This window comes from Leptodactylus fuscus, chromosome 2 (assembly GCF_031893055.1).
Source record: "Leptodactylus fuscus isolate aLepFus1 chromosome 2, aLepFus1.hap2, whole genome shotgun sequence".
Classification (NCBI taxonomy): Eukaryota; Metazoa; Chordata; class Amphibia; order Anura; family Leptodactylidae; genus Leptodactylus; species Leptodactylus fuscus.
This window is the reverse complement of record NC_134266.1, coordinates 247,329,380-247,351,302: the sequence shown is the minus strand read 5'-3', so window position 1 is coordinate 247,351,302 and position 21,923 is coordinate 247,329,380. Positions and strand designations below refer to the sequence as shown.

General features: G+C 44.4%; 1 protein-coding gene across 1 annotated transcript in view; it reads right to left on the bottom strand.

The window, feature by feature from the left end:
* The window catches only part of B3GLCT (beta 3-glucosyltransferase), a 334,604-nt gene that overhangs the window by 20,921 nt on the left and 291,760 nt on the right, over window positions 1-21,923 (bottom strand). Inside the window, exons 10-12 of the mRNA XM_075265985.1 lie at window positions 21,271-21,340; window positions 11,901-12,014; window positions 1,352-1,448 (exon numbers count right to left, since the gene is read on the bottom strand). Coding sequence (XP_075122086.1) covers window positions 1,352-1,448; window positions 11,901-12,014; window positions 21,271-21,340 — 281 coding nt within the window. The remainder of the gene's footprint in view (window positions 1-1,351; window positions 1,449-11,900; window positions 12,015-21,270; window positions 21,341-21,923) is intronic.

Here is a 21,923-nt window from a genome sequence, read left to right as displayed (position 1 = left end):
TGCTGCATTTTTAACTAGTTTTCCTTTCTGCAGGCTCCATCAGTAAATGTCAGTTTTCCCTGAGCTCATGCACAGCACAGAGACAAGAGAAGCTCCAACGCTCACGTCTATCTGTAGAACAGGCTCAGAAATAGTAGAAACATGGAGGACATTATACAGCAGTAGTGAGCCGTGTTGTGCTGAACACCAAGGTGACACAGTAGATCAAAAGCAATATCAGGAAACATTATTTCACTAAATGAGTAGTTAAGCCTTGGAACAAACTTCCAGCAGTAGTTGGGCAATCTCCAATAAGTGAATATAACTGGGATAAAGATATATCTGTCCTAAGAAAAATAGATAATAATATAAGGGCAGACTAGCTGGAGCATGTGGTCTTCTTCTGCCATCACTCTTCTATATTTCAGTTAAACATTTACTAGTACCAGTAGTGTATGTGTGTATACCTTCCCTCTTTACAGACTTCTATGGGCAGAATGTAACTCCCTTGATGAGTCCGTCTTATCTTTCAAGATAGATTTTATCTGTGGGTTGTGGGCGATTGATCAGTTTAGGAAGCAGAATGAGGGGGAAAAAAAGTGGCCAATAAGGGAAGACAGATTTTATTTTATTTTTAATTTCTTATGATATACTACAAAGTTTGTAAAATTTACTTTTAGTATTCTTTTACATATTTTTTTTTTTGAAATGACAGTGCCTATTCAAAGCAAACTGGACACGATTCAATAGAAATAATCTGTTCCTTTTGGGATAGAATTACTAATTTGGCAATTAAATCCACATCATGATTAAAAATACCTTTTTAACTGAGTCATGCATGATGTTAAGGATGCTGCCCTCTAGAGGGTGCCGTGAGAGTGCACTGTTCTCCTAATTACATCCTGGAGAATAGATTTGCATATTTTTTACCCAGAATCCCTAGTGGAGCAGGAATGACCTGTAAGTCTCCGTACTGCCTATGTAGGCACACACTCTCCCTGATGTGTACGATTATCCCCTGACCCTGGTCTATAGTCTCTCACCCAAATCAGTATCCCTACACTATGCTGAGGATGGCCCAATAGGCCGAAACAGCGCTGTCCATAGCTGGGAATCTGTTCCTTTTGGGATAGAAATACTAATTTGGCAATTAAATCCACATCATGATTAAAAATACTTTTTAACTGAGTCATACGTGATGTTAAGGATGCTGCCCTCTAGAGGGCGGCGTACAGAGTGCACTGTACTCCTAATTACATCCTGGAGAATAGATTTGCATATTTTTTACCTAGAAATAATCGGTGAAAGATAAAATAAGCACTACACATTACCCTACACTACATGTTACACTACTGTTGATATGATAACATACCTGATCAGAGTATCATCATCCACTACCACCAGCCACCGTGCTCGAGAATTGGATTTAAGAAACCGCTCCAAAATAGCAAAGGTTTTTCCACAGTGTCCTAAAAATACCAAGGAAATAAGTTGCAATATTCAAAAGAACTGCATTACATACAATAAGAGTATATTGTGGATAAAGAGATACGCATGGTGATTGGGAAATGATACGAGATGTTTTGTTCAAGGCTGTGGAACCCCTGTATTTTTTGACACTCCGACTTCATAAATGGCTCTACCAAAAGTTGAATCCAACTACAACTTAATGATGTGAAAAGGAAAAGGTTGGTTTGCGACACTCCTTCAGTAAAAAACTTTTCTTTTATTTAATCCATTAAAAAGAAAAAACAGGCTATGACAGGCTATGACTAAGGGGCAGCGATGTCCCCGAAACGCGTAAGCGGTTTCTTTTAAACCCACCCCTCTTGTGTGTTTTTTGCACTTCCTTTTTTTTTTTGTTATGTGTGTTTTTTCTTTTTAATGGATTAAATAAAAGAAAAGTTTTTTTTACTGAAGGAGTGTCGCAAACCAACCTTTTCCTTTTCACACCATTGCTGGCTTGTCTTCCACTAGCCCGGAGGCTAGGTTTGGCACCTCCCGAAATTGTTTCTTCATATGCGGTAAGAAAACAGTCATCCATTCTTTTTTTTTGTACAACTTAATGACTCTGACTCGTAAGTTCTGGTTTTATTACGCAACAAACTCTCCAGAGATTATCCTAAGGCAATCTACAGTAGCAACATAGTGGGTGACATTAAACTAACCTCATCCAGATGCTGCAACTAAAACCCGCAGTGCAGGCCACAAACCATTGCTGTGGGTTTCACCATCACTACATGGGTTGAAAGCTCCGTGGAGTCCAGAGAGGAGTCTCCAGTAGGGCCACAGTGCTGATTCCCAGTCTATAACGCTATCATTCTCCTTTTCCAGGAGGATTCTCCAAGCACAAAGGGTTATCCCATCTTAACGACTATGAATAGGTGATAAGTTGTGGATTGGTGGAGCTGGACTGCTCAGGACCCCACTTACACCGCTTCACCCCAAGTGTGAGAAGGAGCGATATTGGAGATCCTTCCTCCCAACCGCGGGCACGCTGTATAATCTACATCAGACCAAGTGAAGATCACTCCGCACAGAGAACTAAATGATCCTGAAGTCTCCTTTTTCTTTCTCTAGCTGCTATGGATTCTTTATATTTTTCTCAGCTTATGTGTGTCTCCCTCTGTAACATATTATTGTTATTATCCCGTATCCTTATTATCATGCTGCTGTAACACACTGAAATGTCCCCATGGTGGGACTATTAAAGGATTATCTTATCTTACTAGGAGAATGGAGGATTTTGCCCCCTGCCCCGAATGAAGAAGTGTTTGGGCCAACGCACGCACTGCTTGATCTATTTTAAAAGAAGCTTGGTACTTCCATTGAAATGAATGAAGCTGAACGGGGAACAAAACTCCCCTATTCTGATTGGTTGGGGCCTAAGAGATCAGACCTCCACCAATCTGCACGTTGTCCCCCATCCATAGGATAAGGGATAACTTGTTAAGATGGGACTACCCCTTTAAAGACTTATGAATAGCTGAATAACATATTGTGTACAGTACGTACAGCCCAGCCTGTTATTTTTCGCTCTTTTTTTTGTCTCTGTCTCTACATAACACAAACGCTGACACTTCGATTTTCCTGAATTTTATTGGTTTGCTGTTTGCAACTCCATTAATTTAATATCTCGTTCTTCTTATGCTTATCTACAACTAACAGAAATAAACCGTGAAATTAAATCTGACAAAAGAAGAAAAGAATAGGATCAGTATCGCAAGTGAAATACAACATTGTTCAGTAACAAGAATAGTAATTCACTCAAAGAAAAATGAAATGCGGTATAATGTGATGTCCTACTATGTAGTACAAGTGGCGGGGACATCACTTTACTCTTTGAAAGGTTTATGTCTTAATTTTGGAACAATAAAAAAAGCAAATCTTTGGCTCTGATCAGGCGCAACACTAAAATTAATGAAGCAGAAACTCTGTTCACCCATAGACTGAGCTGCACATCACTATAATATATACTCGGATTGTATTAAAATGCTGAAAACGCAATAAGAGACTAATTGACTACTGTACTACTAGTACAACACTATGAAATTAGGAACTAAAACAAAGTAAATACTACGCTGGGAAATTATACCATTTTTTTTTTTCCAATTTTTTTTTGTTTACCCTTTTATTAAAACTTTCACAGCGTTTTCTCAGTTACGACTTACTAATATATCCCGTGGTTGCAATTCTACCTATAATAAACTTTTGTAGTTTCCACTGCCAAGTGCCCATAGGTCTTAGTCACCAAGCTGTCCCCAATGTGAAACACAGACTTCGGGAATACAGATGTGGCTCTACTCTTCACCCCGGATGGTAGTCAATGGCTGTCACTGATATCAGACCTGGCCACCAATTTAAAGGGCGCTTATTCACAGTGCCATATCTTATTCCTGATGATTATGATCCTGATCTTGACTGAGCCAGATTTTGACTTCGGCCTTGTTCCTGGACATCACTTTTATTTTGCCCTTAAAAATTGTTTGTCTTGTATGTTCTGCTCCTAGCTCTGACCCTTGGTCCCACATCCTCTGGCCCGATACAACTGGACCGCTCTCCTGATGATGAAACCTCCATTTCTAACTACACTACTACGCCATTAGCACTACCACCAATTGTTGACTATTATGAAAACTATACAGTCCTATGAAAAAGTTTGGGCACCCCTATTAATCTTAATTAGAGATGAGCGAACACTAAAATGTTCGAGGTTCGAAATTCGATTCGAACAGCCGCTCACTGTTCGTGTGTTCGAATGGGTTTCGAACCCCATTATAGTCTATGGGGAACATAAACTCGTTAAGGGGGAAACCCAAATTCGTGTCTGGAGGGTCACCAAGTCCACTATGACACCCCAGGAAATGATACCAACACCCTGGAATGACACTGGGACAGCAGGGGAAGCATGTCTGGGGGCATAAAAGTCACTTTATTTAATGGAAATCCCTGTCAGTTTGCGATTTTCGCAAGCTAACTTTTCCCCATAGAAATGCATTGGCCAGTGCTGATTGGCCAGAGTACGGAACTCGACCAATCAGCGCTGGCTCTGCTGGAGGAGGCGGAGTCTAAGATCGCTCCACACCAGTCTCCATTCAGGTCCGACCTTAGACTCCGCCTCCTCCGGCAGAGCCAGCGCTGATTGGCCGAAGGCTGGCCAATGCATTCCTATACGAATGCAGAGACTTAGCAGTGCTGAGCCATTTCTGCTCAACTACACATCTGATGCACACTCGGCACTGCTACATCAGATGTAGCAATCTGATGTAGCAGAGCCGAGGGTGCACTAGAACCCCTGTGCAAACTCAGTTCACGCTAATAGAATGCATTGGCCAGCGCTGATTGGCCAATGCATTCTATTAGCCCGATGAAGTAGAGCTGAATGTGTGTGCTAAGCACACACATTCAGCACTGCTTCATCACGCCAATACAATGCATTAGCCAGTGCTGATTGGCCAGAGTACGGAATTCGGCCAATCAGCACTGGCCAATGCATTCTATTAGCCCGATGAAGTAGAGCTGAATGTGTGTGCTAAGCACACACATTCAGCACTGCTTCATCACGCCAATACAATGCATTAGCCAGTGCTGATTGGCCAGAGTACGGAATTCGGCCAATCAGCGCTGGCTCTGCTGGAGGAGGCGGAGTCTAAGGTCGGACCTGAATGGAGACTGGTGTGGAGCGATCTTAGACTCCGCCTCCTCCAGCAGAGCCAGCGCTGATTGGCCGAATTCCGTACTCTGGCCAATCAGCACTGGCTAATGCATTGTATTGGCGTGATGAAGCAGTGCTGAATGTGTGTGCTTAGCACACACATTCAGCTCTACTTCATCGGGCTAATAGAATGCATTGGCCAATCAGCGCTGGCCAATGCATTCTATTAGCGTGAACTGAGTTTGCACAGGGGTTCTAGTGCACCCTCGGCTCTGCTACATCAGATTGCTACATCTGATGTAGCAGTGCCGAGTGTGCATCAGATGTGTAGTTGAGCAGAAATGGCTCAGCACTGCTAAGTCTCTGCATTCGTATAGGAATGCATTGGCCAGCCTTCGGCCAATCAGCGCTGGCTCTGCCGGAGGAGGCGGAGTCTAAGGTCGGACCTGAATGGAGACTGGTGTGGAGCGATCTTAGACTCCGCCTCCTCCAGCAGAGCCAGCGCTGATTGGCCGAATTCCGTACTCTGGCCAATCAGCACTGGCTAATGCATTGTATTGGCGTGATGAAGCAGTGCTGAATGTGTGTGCTTAGCACACACATTCAGCTCTACTTCATCGGGCTAATAGAATGCATTGGGCAATCAGCGCTGGCCAATGCATTCTATTAGCTTGATGAAGCAGAGTGTGCACAAGGGTTCAAGCGCACCCTCGGCTCTGATGTAGCAGAGCCGAGGGTGCGCTTGAACCCTTGTGCACACTCTGCTTCATCAAGCTAATAGAATGCATTGGCCAGCACTGATTGGCCAGAGTACGGAATTCGGCCAATCAGCGCTGGCCAAAGCATCCCTATGGGAAAAAGTTTATCTCACAAAAATCAGAATTACACACCCGATAGAGCCCCAAAAAGTTATTTTTAATAACATTCCCCCCTAAATAAAGGTTATCCCTAGCTATCCCTGCCTGTACAGCTATCCCTGTCTCATAGTCACAAAGTTCACATTCTCATAAGACCCGGATTTGAAATCCACTATTCGTCTAAAATGGAGGTCACCTGATTTCGGCAGCCAATGACTTTTTCCAATTTTTTTCAATGCCCCCGGTGTCGTAGTTCCTGTCCCACCTCCCCTGCGCTGTTATTGGTGCAAAAAAGGCGCCAGGGAAGGTGGGAGGGGAATCGAATTTTGGCGCACTTTACCACGCGGTGTTCGATTCGATTCGAACATGGCGAACACCCTGATATCCGATCGAACATGTGTTCGATAGAACACTGTTCGCTCATCTCTAATCTTAATCATTTTTAGTTCTAAATATTTTGGTGTTTGCAGCAGCCATTTCAGTTTGATATATCTAATAACTGATGGACACAGTAATATTTCAGGATTGAAATGAGATTTATTGTACTAACAGAAAAAGAGCAATATGCATTAAACCAAAATTTGACCGGTGCAAAAGTATGGGCACCTCAACAGAAAAGTGACATTAATATTTAGTAGATCCTCCTTTTGCAAAGATAACAGCCTCTAGTCGCTTCCTGTAGCTTTTAATCAGTTCCTGGATCCTGGATGAAGGTATTTTGGACCATTCCTCTTTACAAAACAATTCAAGTTCAGTTAAGTTTGATGGTCGCCGAGCATGGACAGCCCGCTCTCAAATGATCTGAAAACAAAGATTGTTCAACATAGTTGTTCATGGGTAGGATACAAAAAGTTGTCTCAAAGATGTAATCTGTTAATTTCCACTGTGAGGAACATAGTAAGGAAATGGAAGACCACAGGGACAGTTCTTGTTAAGCCCAGAAGTGGCAGGCCAAGAAAAATATCAGAAAGGCAGAGAAGAAGAATGGTGAGAACAGTCAAGGACAATCCACAGACCACCTCCAAAGAGCTGCAGCTCTCACCCCCATGCCCTGCTCCTAGTGTCTGGAGACTTCAACCATGTCTCAGCATCCACTCTACCAGGCTTCACACAGTATGTAACCTGCCATACAAGAGACAACAAGACGCTGGACTTGCTCTTTGCCAATGTAAGGGATGCATATAACTCATCTGCTCTACCACCCCTAGGCAGATCAGATCACAACCTGGTACATCTGCGACCCACATACATTCCACTGGTGCGCAGAGAACCGGCGGTTACCCGTACCGTGAAGATTTGGTCAGAGGGAAGTGTCGAGTCTCTAAGGGACTGCTTTGATATAACTTTATGGGAAGTGTTTCAAGACTCATTTCCAGAGGACATTGAGGGACTCACACATTGCATAACGGACTACATTAATTTCTGTGTGGACAGCACGGTACCAACTAGGAAGGTGAGGTGTTTCTCCAATAACAAACCATGGATTAACTCTGAGATTAAAACTCTCCTCAAGCAAAAAAAGAGAATTTTTAGGTCTGGGGACAAAGATGGCCTGGGGGCGGTTCAGAAACAGCTGAGACAATTGATCAGGGAAGGGAAAGCCAACTACAGACGGAAGATGGAGCTACAGATGGGGGAGGGTAGAATCTCTGAGGTGTGGGACAGCCTTAAGGCAATTTCAGGACACAAGGAAAAGACAAGGCACCGAACAGTAGGGGACAGGAAGTGGCTTAACGAGCTTAATCTATTCTTCAATAGATTCGACTCCAAGCAAATGCTCCCTCCACCAGCATGTCAGCTAACCGCCCTCCCCTCACACTCCAAGACCCAACCCCCACCGACCTGCGGTCAACTGCAATCTGACTATCTGATCCTGCAGGAGTCTCAGGTGTGTAAGGAAATGAAGAATATTAGAGCGAACAAAGCGGGGGGACCTGATGGTATAAGCGCAAGAGTTCTTAAAATGTGCAGTGACCAGCTGTGTGGTATTATAACGCACATGTACAATATGAGCCTGAAGCTGGGGGTGGTACCTCAACTGTGGAAAACATCTTGCGTGGTACCAGTCCCAAAGAAACCCAACCCGATGGGCTACAATGACTACCGACCTGTAGCACTGACATCACACCTAATGAAGGTCCTAGAGAGACTGGTCCTGACACACCTACGCCCCCTAGTGAGCTCCGCTCTGGACCCCCTCCAGTTTGCCTACCATCATCCACCTTCTTCACAGAGCTCTCTCTCACCTGGAGAAACCCGGGAACACTGTGAGAATAATGTTCTTTGATTTCTCCAGTGCGTTCAACACCATTCAGCCAGGGCTACTGAGGGAGAAGCTGAACCTTGGTGGTGTGGACCATCACCTGTCCAACTGGATCCTAGACTACCTGACAAACCGCCCTCAGTATGTGAGAGCCCAGGACTGTGTGTCTGACACTGTGATCTGTAGTACGGGGGCACCTCAAGGTACAGTTCTTGCCCCATTCCTCTTCACACTGTACACTGCTGACTTCAGGCACAACTCATCCAGCTGTTACTTACAGAAGTACTCCGATGACTCTGCTATAGTCGGCCTTATCACTGATGGCGATGATAGGGAATACAGAGACTTAAACCGGGATTTTGTTGAATGGTGCCAGCAGAACCAGCTCAGGATTAATGCTGGGAAGACCAAGGAGATGGTGGTGGACTTTAGTAAACGGAGAGGTGCTCCGACCCCGGTGGAGATCCAAGGAACATGTATTGAGATAGTCAGGACCTATAAGTACCTGGGCGTGCTCCTCAATAATAAACTAGACTGGGCTGATCACCTGGAGGCGCTGCACAGAAAGGGCCACAGCAGACTCTACCTGCTCAGGAGGCTGAGGGCCTTCGGAGTCCAGGGGACACTTCTTAGGGCCTTCTTCAACTCTGTGGTTGCCTCAGCCATCTTTTTCGGTGTGGCCTGCTGGGGAAGCAGTATATCAACCAGGGACAGAAATAGACGTGACAGGCTGATCAGGAGGGCCAGCTCTGTCCTGGGGAGCCCCTTGGACCCAGTACAGGTGGTGGGTGACAGAAGGATACTGTCTGTGGTGACCTCCATGCGGGGGAACAAATCCCACCCCATGTATGGGACCCTGATGGGACTTGGCAGCACTGTAAGCGACCGTCTGCTTCACCCCAAGTGTGAGAAGGAGCGCTATCGCAGGTCCTTCCTTCCAACCGCGACCAGGCTGTATAATCTACATCAGACCAAACGAAGAGCTCTCCGCACAGAGAACTAATGATTATGAGGATGACCATGAGGTCTTCCTCTTTCTCTTCTGTTTTTCCTTAGCTGCCATGGACTCCTAGTATATCTTCTCTTCTCAGCTTATCTATGTCTACGTCTGTAACATATTACTCTGTATTATCCTGTATCTGTATTACTATGCTGCTGTAACACGCTGAAATTTCCCCAAGGTGGGACTATTAAAGGATTATCTTATCTTATCTTATCTTATCTTGCTGCAGATGGTGTCACTGTGCATCGGTCAACTATACAGCGCACTTTGCACAAATAGAAGCTGTATGGGAGAGTGATGAGAAAGAAGCCATTTCTGCAAGCACGCCACGAACAGAGTCACCTGAGGTATGTAAAAGCACATTTGGACAAGCCAGCTTCATTTTGGAAGAAGGTCCTGTGGACTGATGAAACAAAGATTGAGTTGTTTGGTCATGCAAAAAGGCGTTATGCATGGCGTCCAAAAAAAACAGCATTCCAAGAAAAACACTTGCTACCCACTGTAAAATTTGGTGGAGTTTCCATCATGCTTTGGGGCTGTGTGGCCAATGCCGGCACCAGGAATCTTGTTAAAGTTGAGGGTCGCATGGATTCCACTCAGTATCAGCAGATTCTTGAGAATAATGTTCAAGAATCAGTGACGAAGTTGAAGTTACGCCGGCGATGGATATTTCAGCAAGACAATGATCCAAAACACCGCTCCAAATCCTCAGGCATTCATGCAGAGGAACAATTACAATGTTCTGGAATGGCCATCTCAGTCCCCAGACCTGAATATCATTGAACATCTGTGGGATGATTTGAATCGGGCTGTCCATGCTCGGCGAACATCGAACTTAACTGAACTTGAATTGTTTTGTGAAGAGGAATGGTCCAAAATACCTTCATCCAGGATCCAGGAACTGATTAAAAGCTACAGGAAGCGACTAGAGGCTGTTATCTTTGCAAAAGGAGGATCTACTAAATATTAATGTCACTTTTCTGTTGAGGTGCCCATACTTTTGCATCGCTCAAATTTTGGTTTAATGCATATTGCACATTTTCTGTTAGTACAATAAACTTCATTTCAATCCTGAAATATTACTGTGTCCATCAGTTATTAGATATATCAAACTGAAATGGCTGTTATAAACACCAAAATATTTAGAACTAAAAATGATTAAGATTAATAGGGGTGCCCAAACTTTTTCATAGGACTGTACTTAGGGATCTTCCTATAGAACAGTATATACCATCTTATGAGGGTTAAAAGGGTTTTCTGGGAAAAAATATCACTAATTCCTTATCTGTAAGTGCACACTCGTCACCATTAGAGATGAGCGAACACTATCCGAAACAGCCACTTCGAATAGCACGCTGCTATAGAAATGAATGGAAGCGGCCGGCACGCAGACTTTGCTGGCGGCCGGTCACTTAACCCCCCGCCTGCCAACTATGTCCATTCATTTCTATGGGAGCGTGCTATTCGAAACGGCTGTTTCGAATAGTGTTCGCTCATCTCTAGTCACCATCAATGAGTTATTTTCAGTACTTGATTCACAGAGAATGGAGAAGGAAGCAGAGAGGGCTGTTCTCTGTGTAGTGGCTGAATTGAGCCTCTGCAGCTTAGCTCCCATTCAAGTGAATGAGAGTTCATCTGCAGTAACTTGGTCTGATTACTACACCAAGAACGGAGCTCTCTGCTTCCAGCTATATTCTCTGTTTGTCTGCTGCTGAGAACAGCTGATCAGCCGAGGTTTTGTGCAATATCCTTTGGACAGTTCATCAATAGGTTTAGCTCAGAAAACCCCCTTTCAGACTTCATGCCTAGTCTAGATAGCTTAAACTTAGCTAGCTAAACTTCAGCTTAGAAAGTCCACATTTTGGATACGTAACCGTGACACTACTTATCATTACCTAGTTACAGTATTATCTTGTAGTCTTGTGAGAATCTGATAATACTCGTCTATGGACGAGCACTGTGAGCAGAGGGAGGGGGCGTTCCTCCCCGCTCACACTGTACAGCGCGATAGGCGCTGCTGGGGAGAAGGACGTTCCTGACTGAGTGTCAGGAACTCCCTTCTGACTGTAAAGAGCTACGGGACCGGGACCAATAGCTCTTTACCCGGGGCACAGATCGGGATAGCCGACAGTGTGCTGAATTCAGCGCATTGTCAGCTTTCCAGCAGTATATAGAACTTCCTGTGCCCAAATCGGTGAAAGGTCCTCTTTAAGAAATCCATCATCTTTCGCACTGAAGAAAAAAACGGGACGGTAATAAACGTCTCTGCCTTGCCTATGGGCTATCAGATGTAGTGACAGTCGGCACCCGTTTCTCAAGCTGCACGATTTTATGCAGCAGGCTAACCTTACAAGGACGTTTATATATGTCCCTGCAGGGTTTGAGGTGGACGGCCCAGAAGTATATAGTCTATGGACGGATGCTCGGAGATGAATTGTATAAAATACAATTTTGCCACCTTTATTTTTTTTTTTGTTGCAAATTTTGCCTCCTTTATATTTGCCGCATCTTTTACAGCCACTCACGCCTTGGACTCAAGAAATCAGAGCAAGATTTGCAACAAAAAATGCGGCTTTTCTGAAAAACATGGCCTCAGCCTAAGTGTAATTTCACAAACACAATGCATATTACACATAATCTTACCTCTCTCAACATTCGGAACTCCTAAATCTATTGTAGGGATTGCGGCATCGGCATAATCACTGTAATATTCAAGGTGCGCTGCATTTCTTTCCCAAGTCTGTTTGACCACAGGTACTGCAAAAAAAGGTGGGAGAAGGTTTTATATATCTAAAAATGATATGTACAGGGCAAGACAGTAAAATAGGTTCATAAAACCATAACTATAAACATGTTTCCACAGTTTGCTCATCTTTGAATTTGGTGAAGGATTCCAATTTGTTTTGAAACCAATTCAACTCAATATCACAACATGCCAGGCGCATTTTAGTCCTATTCTGACGCGGCTTCCCACATCAAAATCAGGACCAAAATATGCGGTCCCGTGCCCCATGTGAACTAGCCCTAATGGAACGTCTCCAATGCATATGTATTTTGGGCTACTAGAAGATTATTTGCGACACCATTATTATTAGGGGTAATGTGTACTGTGTACTAATATGCGCTATGACAACAGGTTGTGCTTAAAGCGACACTCCAGTTGAGTGTAGTCCAGTTGTCGAATAATGCTCCTTTCACACCTGCACTCGTTGTCCAGTTTGTGCAATCTGGCGGCTTTCCGTCTTCTGCCCCACGAAACTGGACAGGAAACGGAAAACCAATGGGCAATTTTAAAACTCATTCACTTGAATAAGTTTGCAAAGGTGACCACCCGTGAGTGTCTTCTGCCTCTCCGTGGGGAAACTGGTTTTATTAACTGGACACAAAGTACTGCATGTCCGACTTTGTGTTCAGCTAAAAAAAACACAAAAAAAAACCTGTTTCCCCGCGGACAGGCAGAAGACGCTCACGGGCGGTCACCTTTGCAAACCCATTCAAGTGAATGAGTTTTAAAATTGCCCGCCGGTTTTCCGTCTCCTGTCCAGTTTCGTGGGGCAGAAGATGGAAACCAAGGGAAAACAATGGGAGGAGGATTCTGGGAGGAATATGTTCCAGATTCGGGGGCGAAATTTGCAGCAAATTCCTACAGGTGAACACACCCTAAATGTGTATTTCTATTATTTGTTTTTATTTTTAAAAAACCCAAAACTATATTTGCAAAAAAAAAAAAAAAACAGAGAGACACGTTACAATGGGATTAGTAAAAAAAAACAAACAAAAAAAACAAGAAAAAACAAAAATCTAACATCAACACATAAACATAAATACAGTGCGGTCCAATTAACAAACAATTGACAAGGGTTGAGAGGGAGGAGGGAAAAATAATACTATAAATTCCTAGAGATATTTAAAGCCTATATAACACCGTAGTTTTTAGGCACCACATTCTGGGACGATCTTCATGATATATCCTCAATACACACACTTTCACACTTTAATATAAATTTAATAGTGCTTAAAATCCCGAGCATAGTCACAATGTTAAATGATACAATTATCCCACCCCTAGGGGGAGCTTAGTAGCTCATTGCGCACTATTTTCTTACCAAATTCTGGTAATAATGAATGGTTTGCAGAGAGCTCATAAGCCTCCTCTAGTTGCAGCTGCAGGCAACATGAAATGTATCATATATGGGGTTTGAGCACTGTATTAAATTAAAAAACAAAACACAGCAATACGAGCACTATTGAGCAATATTAAAATAAAAAAAAGATAGTATGTGTAAAATTTTTAACCTGTTCAGAAAAAAAAATCACAAATTCTATTAAAATCTCTATAGTATTGAACACAATTCTTCTTCCAATTGCATGACTAGTAACAAAATAACATTTTATTTTTTTGAAAAATGGAATAAAAACCTGCACTAAAAGTAAAAAAATATATATTTAAAAGGATAAACATGCCAACAAATTTGAAATATGAAAAAATTCCATGAATATACAAGGAACAGTTGGTTTGTATCAACTAATAACATGTTCTCGTATTCTCAGATCTAAGGGGCACGATATGCAGTAACTGGGTAACGCTGGCAATACGACTCGCAATAAATTCTAGAATATTAGATGATTTATCCATTATTTCGGCGTTCCAAGTCCCTGTCCTACTCTTATCTTTTGTACAGACAGTCGTAAGTTCATCCCAGTTCATCATCTGCTTTCCGTTACAATTGGAGTCAGATCCCATGCTCTGAATACACTGCACTGCCAGACTCCATAAGTGGTATATACTAACATATGTGTCTATTGGAAGCCAGTGACCCCTGCCCCATTGTTAGATAAGCATACTTTCTTTTTCTTATGAGACCCTTTGTGTATGTAGGAAAGAACAATTTCTGCTCTTTTTTATCCGATTATATACTGGTGTACAAGTGCAAACCGACCTGGTGGATGTCTTCAGAGAGTAGCGGGGGAGGGGTATAAAAATATATTCACACCTGTGTTGGAATCCATCATAAAGTCCAGTGGAGAAAAGAGTCTTATAGACAATGGGATCCATTGGAACCTCTATTTTAGGGGTCAGTTTATCCATTGTTCTGGTCCTCCAATGCACCAGAACAATGGAGAGGTGACGCTTGTGTGAACCTAGCCTAATGCATTAACAATAATCACTGCTGAGGGGATATTGTCACTCCATAGGGAGAGAACCACCATTTAGGTGTGTGGAGTCTTATTAAGCCATGAGCGCTCCACTGTGCAAAGGAACATGGGAAGAATATGCAAATCTGACTTCCATGATGTAATTAGGAAGCCAGTGGCTCAAGAATGCACACCAATAGAGGGCGCTCACTGAGAATGTGCAAGTCTATCTTCCATGATGTAATTAGGAAGACAGAGTCTCAGTCAAGACATCAGATCAGTCCTCTCTGCGCCAAGCTGATGAGATGCAAATACATCGAAACAGCTGTCCTTGGCTGAGGGACTGTATCTGGTAAAATCCCAACATCATTGCAAACAAAGGCCTCTGAAAAGGTCGGCATGATGTTAAAGGGAGCGCCCTCTATTGGATGTCTTGACTGAGACTGTCTTTCTAATTACATCATGGAAGATAGACTTGCACATTCTCAGTGAGCGCCCTCTATTGGTGTGCATACTTGAGGCACTGACATCCTAATTACATCATGGAAGTCAGATTTGCATATTCTTCTCAATAATCACTGCTGGTGCAGGACTCACAGAAATAGGTGAGCAGCACCAGTCTGAATTGTTTCTATAATTCCCATACAGATGAATGGGAGCTACTCAGTGTTAGAAGAACCTTGCATGATTTGTTTGGCAAACACTTGTGAGCTTTGCCAAGCAGTTTAGCTTCAGACCGAATTTGTTTGATCCAAACCAGAACTGCCATTATTTTATTCTGATGATTTTTTTCAAACCCCAGAGTATAGCAAGTAAGACAAGTAAACATGGAGTCTTACTCGCCTCTCCTGGGCTCCCTGGCAGGATCTGGTGCAGGTCCCCATCCTCCTTCATCTTCCTGTGAGGTGCACAGATTTCATGATACTTAAGAGTCGTTCACAATACCATTGTTAATGTCCGATTCTGTCTTTCGTCATAGGATGACAGCAACGGACATTAAACGGTCGCAGAGAATGGTGACAGACTGGTTCTGTGTCCCTTCCCATTGATACTAATGTAAACAATATGACAGAGGCTATATTTTGCCATGTTTATTCACCTTTGTTACGAAAAATGTCTAATCAGTGAATTGGCAAGATGGAAATAACATTTTAATAATTATAACTAGAGATGAGAGAATCGAAGTTGACTAAGTTGAATTCGATCTGAATTTCAGGAAATCTTTGATTCGTCAAGAAGCTGGATTTCCTGGATTTTGTACATTTTAACAAAATGGTTGCTGCACTTGTTAGGATAAGGTGTAACACGGGATCACCTACAATGCCATGTGTGCAGCTAATCAGTAGCTAGCCGGCCCTGTGATGTCACAGTCCATAAAAACCCTCCGCCATTTTAGTTTCAGTTATTTCACATCGTACTTACTGCAGGGAAAGAGCATTAGAAGTGTAGGGAAAGGACGAATTTACAGAAGAGTATTGAAGCAGAACAGGGTTCATTTGCGGTGGTTGCAACAATAGCAACAATTGTACTACACATTGCAGCACTCACTGCCATTATACTGCTGCTCATTGCAGGTTTGCAATAGGGTTAGGGGGATATCGTCTCTCCATAGGGAAAGACCACCATTTAGGTGTGTAGTGTCTTATTAAGCCACCAGCGCTCCACTGTGCAAGGGAACATGGGAAGAATATGCAAATCTGTCTTCCATGATGTAATTAGGAAGTCAGTGCCTCAGTCATGCAGTCCAACAGAGGGCGCTCCATGAGGATGTGCAAGTCTGTCTTCCATGATGTAATCAGGAAGACAGAGCCTCAGTCATGCAGACAGATTTGCATATTCTTCCCATGTTCCCTTACACAGTGGAGCGCTAATGGCTTAATAAGACTCCACACACCTAAATGGTGGTCTCTCCCTATGGAGAGACGATATCCCCCTAACCCTGTCTACAAGCCTCTCACCTCTGCCAGGTCAGTCTTCTCTGCGCCGGGCTGAAGAGATGCAATAACATCGAAACAGCTGTCCTCGGCTGAGAGACTGTACCTGGTAAAATCCCACATCATTGCAAACAAAGGCCTCTGGGAAGGTCGGGCATGATGTTAAAGGGAGCACCCTCTATGGGGCTGCATGACTGAGGCACTGACTTCCTAATTACATCATGGAAGACAGATTTGCATATTCTTCCCAGGTTTGCAATAGATCATACCTGTGTGTTCAAGGTAGAACATTACAAGCCTTTTACAGTGTAAGTAGTGAAAAAAATCTGAATTCTTATCCAGTAATCTCTGCAGTTATCTTTTATAATGGCTTTTTTAAAGGCAACTATTAGTGGGGAAGCAAATAAGGGGCTTATTCACGTTCTCTTGAAAGTATAAAATTAAAGGCCATTTTGCAGGATAGTAGTGGCAAAAAACCCCCTAATTCTTACCCAGTAATCTCTGCAGTTATCTGTTAGAACGCTTTTTAAAGGTATTTATTAGTGGGGAAACAAAGAAGGGGCTTATTTGCCATTCTATTGAAAGTAGAAAATTGCAGGCCTTTTTGCCCTGTATTAATTTCCTCTTCAATTACGTTTTTGATCTAACAGTAAGCCAGACATAAAAGTGACACGCCCTGCACAGGGGAGAGGCACAGGCCTAAATGTTTCTGGCACAGGCACAGGTTGCAGCAGAGTAAGGGGCCTTGGCAGAAGGGGTCACTTACAGAGGCCTGAACTCCCAGTGTCAGTTAGCGGTCGTGTCTTGACCAGCAATCCAACGGTTGTAGAATGGTTGACTCGGTCATCCACTTCATGAGACACCCCAGCCAAGAGTCATTGGGTTCGTCACACAACCCTTAGTTGACATGGCCCGGGAGCAGGCCCTGTGCCCTCAACTTGCCTCGTCCTTTTCTATTCCCTCATACAGAGAAATACTCTATGCTGTGATAGATCCTCTATACAGTGAGGATGAGATACTATTGGACAGTCAGCAGCTACTGCCCAGCCAGGATCTGGAGGAGACATCCGCTGCTTCCTCCAGTAGGCGAGCAAGCAGTGATGAGGAAAGTGGTGTGGGAGCTGGTGTTGCGAATGATCAGGCTCCTGGCTCAGATATCGTTGATATCAATGACCTTCATACAGTAGTGGATGACAATGTAGCTGATCGAAATTGGGAGTGCGGTGACAAAGGGACTTCATCATCATTCGGAGAAGAGGGGGGTAGCTTGCGCCTGAGGCAGCAGCAGAGTCAGCAGGGTGGCAGCAGTGGGAGGTGAAGAGCCAAACGTGCCCGGGGTAGACCACCTGCTTCACAGGAGCCTACCTGCCTAGAAAGCAGTGGTGCAGAGGTTCAAGGAGGCAGTGGTGGTAGCAGTCAGTTAGTGTGGAGTGTTGTGGGTAAAATCACAAAGAAAGTAGTGTGTCCTTCCCATCATCTGATGGTTGTGATGCTCCTGTTAGTCAGTCATTGTGTCTGCAATCGATCATGGAAGCGATTTCTAAGAGACAACAGTATGCGTGCACTCATCCAACAGTGCAGAAGCTGCATGTGCCCCTGTCCAAGTTGCTGGTGCTGCAGTCTCTCCCTTTCCAAGCGGTGGACTCTGCAACCGTCAGAGAACTTATGGCTTGTGCTGAGCCAAGGTGTACAGTCCTTGCACAAATATGTAAAACAGAAGGTGGGCCAGTCCCTGAGCCTGTCAGTGTCTGCCAAAGTACACAGCAGTGCCAACACGTGGAGCTGTGGCTACGGTTAAGGACAATATGTGTACTTTACGGCCCACTGGTTGAATGTGGTTCCTGCCCAGACACACCAGCAACTTGGACAGGTGAAGCAGCTTCCGCCGCCATGTCCTCATGCCATTGGTCCTGCAACAGTGTCCACCTCATGCTCCACTGCAATGACAATTCACAGCACTCTCCAGCATACTATATGTGCAGGGCAAAGAGGTGTCACGCTGTTCTACACCTCGTTTACCTTGGTGAACAAAGTCACACAGGGGAGGAACTGCTCCATCTCCTGCATCAAGAAATTGAATCCTGGCTTTCTCCACATCAACTAAAAATCGGAACCATGGTGACCTATAATGGGAAGAACATGGTGTCGGTGCTGTGTCAATGGACGGCTGAGCCATGCGCCCTGCAATGTTCAATCTGGTTGTCAAGCGTTTCCTTAAGTGTTCGACCCATCTGCAAGATATCCTAAAAAAAGGCAAAAAAACTTTGTATGCACTTCAGCCATTCTTACGCCACCAAGCACACCCTCCTTGAGTTGTAGCGGCAGAATGGACTCCTCCAACATAGGCTGATATGCAGCATTTCCACCTGTTGGAATTCTGCCCTTCATTTGTTGGACCGACTGTATGAACAGAGAAAGGCCATAAATGATTCTTGATGATCCATGCGGACAAAGGTACTCCCCTATGTAACTTCAATGTTATCCAGTGGCTCATGTGTGACACCTGCCATCTGCTCGTGCCCTTTGAGGAGGCCACTCTATCAGTCAGTCGTCAGGACAAGGGGATGAACAATGTCATTCCACTGATTCATATCCTGGAAAAGATGCTAGTAAATCTAGCTGGTCAGGGGACTGGAGGTGTGGCGCATAAATCTCACGGCCACATGAATTGGAGGAGCAGGAGGATGAGGAGGACACTGGAGCACAAGTAATGTGTAGAAAAGTGGGTGGTTTTTCTACACGGGTGAAAGGAGAAGGGGAGCAGAAGCAACCATAAGAGCAAGAGAGAGATGAGGAAGACGAGGCAGATGACCCAGACACATCGTGGCAGTATGCAGTAGAGATGGATGCAGGGAGTCCCTCCGAGTCACTTGCGCTAATGGTCCGATTGTCACCTTTCAGCAGAGCGATGACTACTGGCTCTCCACCATGTTAGACCCTCGAAAAATGGGGGCCCTTTTCACACCTGAGAGGAAGGACAAACAGAACTACTATAGAGATATCCTATGTAGCCAGTTGGCCGCTGCCTATCTGTGCCATTGTCCATCCTCTCACAGGTCTGACAGGGGGGCCCTGGAGTGCTCGCCTTGCAATGTCATGGCAGCTATGTGTGTGTGGGAAGGAAGGAAAGTTCAGAAGAAATATCAGGTCCATCAGCAGCAGGAGCCTAGAGTCGCTGATGAGCAGCTTTAATCACCCATATAGTGAAGAAACTACTTAGCAGCAGGTAGACACAGAGCAAAACCTGGACCAGAAAGTGGTGGCATACTTTGAGTGCACCCTGCCACCTGTTATCGAAGATCTGCTGGACTACTGAGCAGCCAAACTGGATTTGTGGTCGCAACTGGCCAAGTTTTCCCTTGAAAAGCTGTCCTGCCTGGCCAGTAATGTGGCATCAGCGCGGTGTTTAGTGCGGCGGGGGCCATAGTTATCCCAAGGAGAATTCGCCTGTCCACCCAAAATGTAGAGAGATTGACCTTTGTCAAGATGAATCAGCTACTATTTTGATGCTGCCATCTGCCTAATACCAAGTGCTTCTTCTTACAGCCACCATTGTCAGCACGTACTGTTTGTGCCACCCCCCCCCCACTCTGTCACTGAGTCACTCTATGGCCTCCTAAGGCTGCTGCCACTCTGTGACCTCCTCAAGCTGCTGCCACCGGGCACTATATGGCCTTTTAAGGAAGCTGCCACCTCTACATCATGTCACCGGGCCCTTTATGGCCTTCTAAGGCTGCTGCACCCTCTCATTATATCACCTTGACACTCTGTGGCCTCCTCATGCTGCTTCCACCTCCACACTCTGTCACTGGGCACTGTATAGCCTTTTAAGGCTGCTGCAACCTCCACATTATGTCACCAGGCACAGTATGGCCTCTTAAGGCTGCTGCCACCTCCTCATTATAACACCTTGACACTCTGTGGCCTTCTAATACTGCTTCCACCTCCACACTATGTCACCGGGAACTGTATTGTCTTCTCACACTACTGCCACCTCCACATTATGTCACCAGGCACAGTATGGCCTCTTAAGGCTGTTGCAACCGTCACATTATGTCACCTTGCCACTCTGTGGCCCTCTCGGGCTGCTGCAATCTCCACATTATGTTACCAGGCACTGTATGGCCTCCTCATGCTGCTGCCACATACCCACTCTGTCATTCTATGGCCTCCTAAGTCTGCTGCTACCTCCACATTATGTCACTTTGTGACCATGTGGCCTCTTCACTCTGCTGTTACGTCCATATTATGTCACGGGGCACTGTATGGCCTCCTCACACTGCTGCCACCTCCACATTGTCACTTTGCCACAGGGGAGAACCTGCTCTTTCCGCCGCCCGAGGCGGTCGACAGAAAGCCCCCCCCCCCCCCCGGAGGAGGGGGCGGGGCGGAGGGGCGTGGTGGAGTGAAGGGGGTGTGGCGAAGCGAAGGGGCGGGGCTTAGCGGTGTTCGCAGGCAGAGAGCAGGCAGGGAGAGGACCTGATCTCTGCCTGAGCATGAGGGGAGGCCGCTGGAGCAGCGCTGCTCCAGCGGCCTCCCCGATCCACCGCTCGGTGCTAAGCCAGTACAGGACAGCTTGTCCAGGACAGCTTTTATACTTTATAAAAAGTATCATTTTATAAAATGTAGGGATTACACACAGTGAAAATCAAGTGCAATACTTTTGTAAGTAGACAGTGAAGTGGTTAAAAATACACAAACGATTTTTTTTTTGTAAATGATTTGCTTTGTTTCATGCTATAACTGAAGGGACAGTGATATAACCGTTTTCCATATGGCGGCACAGCATTATTGTTTGCACTGTTATGTCCCTTCTCATTATCACGAGTCTTCGTTTGTTCTCAAGACAAAACATAAGCCTAAGAATAAACCAAGCTTTTTGTTCAGCCGCAGTCATAAAATATATTCATGCAGTATGTACAGCACCAGATAAGAACACCTACTTCTGTCTTTGTGAAACTTTTTGCATGTTTTCACAGCAACAAATATGTCCTCGCTCTTCACTGGTTTGCCCTAAAAAAAAAAAAAAAAAAAGTTAATCTTAAATACACCATGAAAGATCAAAAATTATTACATTTCAGATAGAATTTTTTTTATCATAATAATGTATGAAATGTTAAAAAAAAAAAAATATTTTAAAGGGTATTAAAGAAGTTTCCAGAAGCTTAAGAGACGGGAAGTAAGATGGTTATAGGACATACAATGATAAAAAGAAATTTTGTATCTAAAATTTAAAAAAAAAAAATAATTAAATAAATCAAGAGTGATCTTAGGGCTAGTTCACACTGAGTAAAATGGTCTAGATTTTGACACGGACCAAAATGAACCTGCCGCGGCTAGCCGCAAGCTCCAAAAAGCGCGGCAAGGTCTAAAAAACGCTTCCTAATTAGGAAGCCTTTTTTTTCAGGACCAAAATAAGCCACACGTAATTTACATGTGAACTAGCCCCAAACCCCCCATGCCAGGACTGGCATGGGGGGTAGTGTGAACTAGCCCTAAGAGTGATCTTAGGGCTAGTTCACACTGAGTAAAATGGTCTAGATTTTGACACGAACCAAAATGAACCTGCCGCGGCTAGCCGCAACTGCGCAGTTTC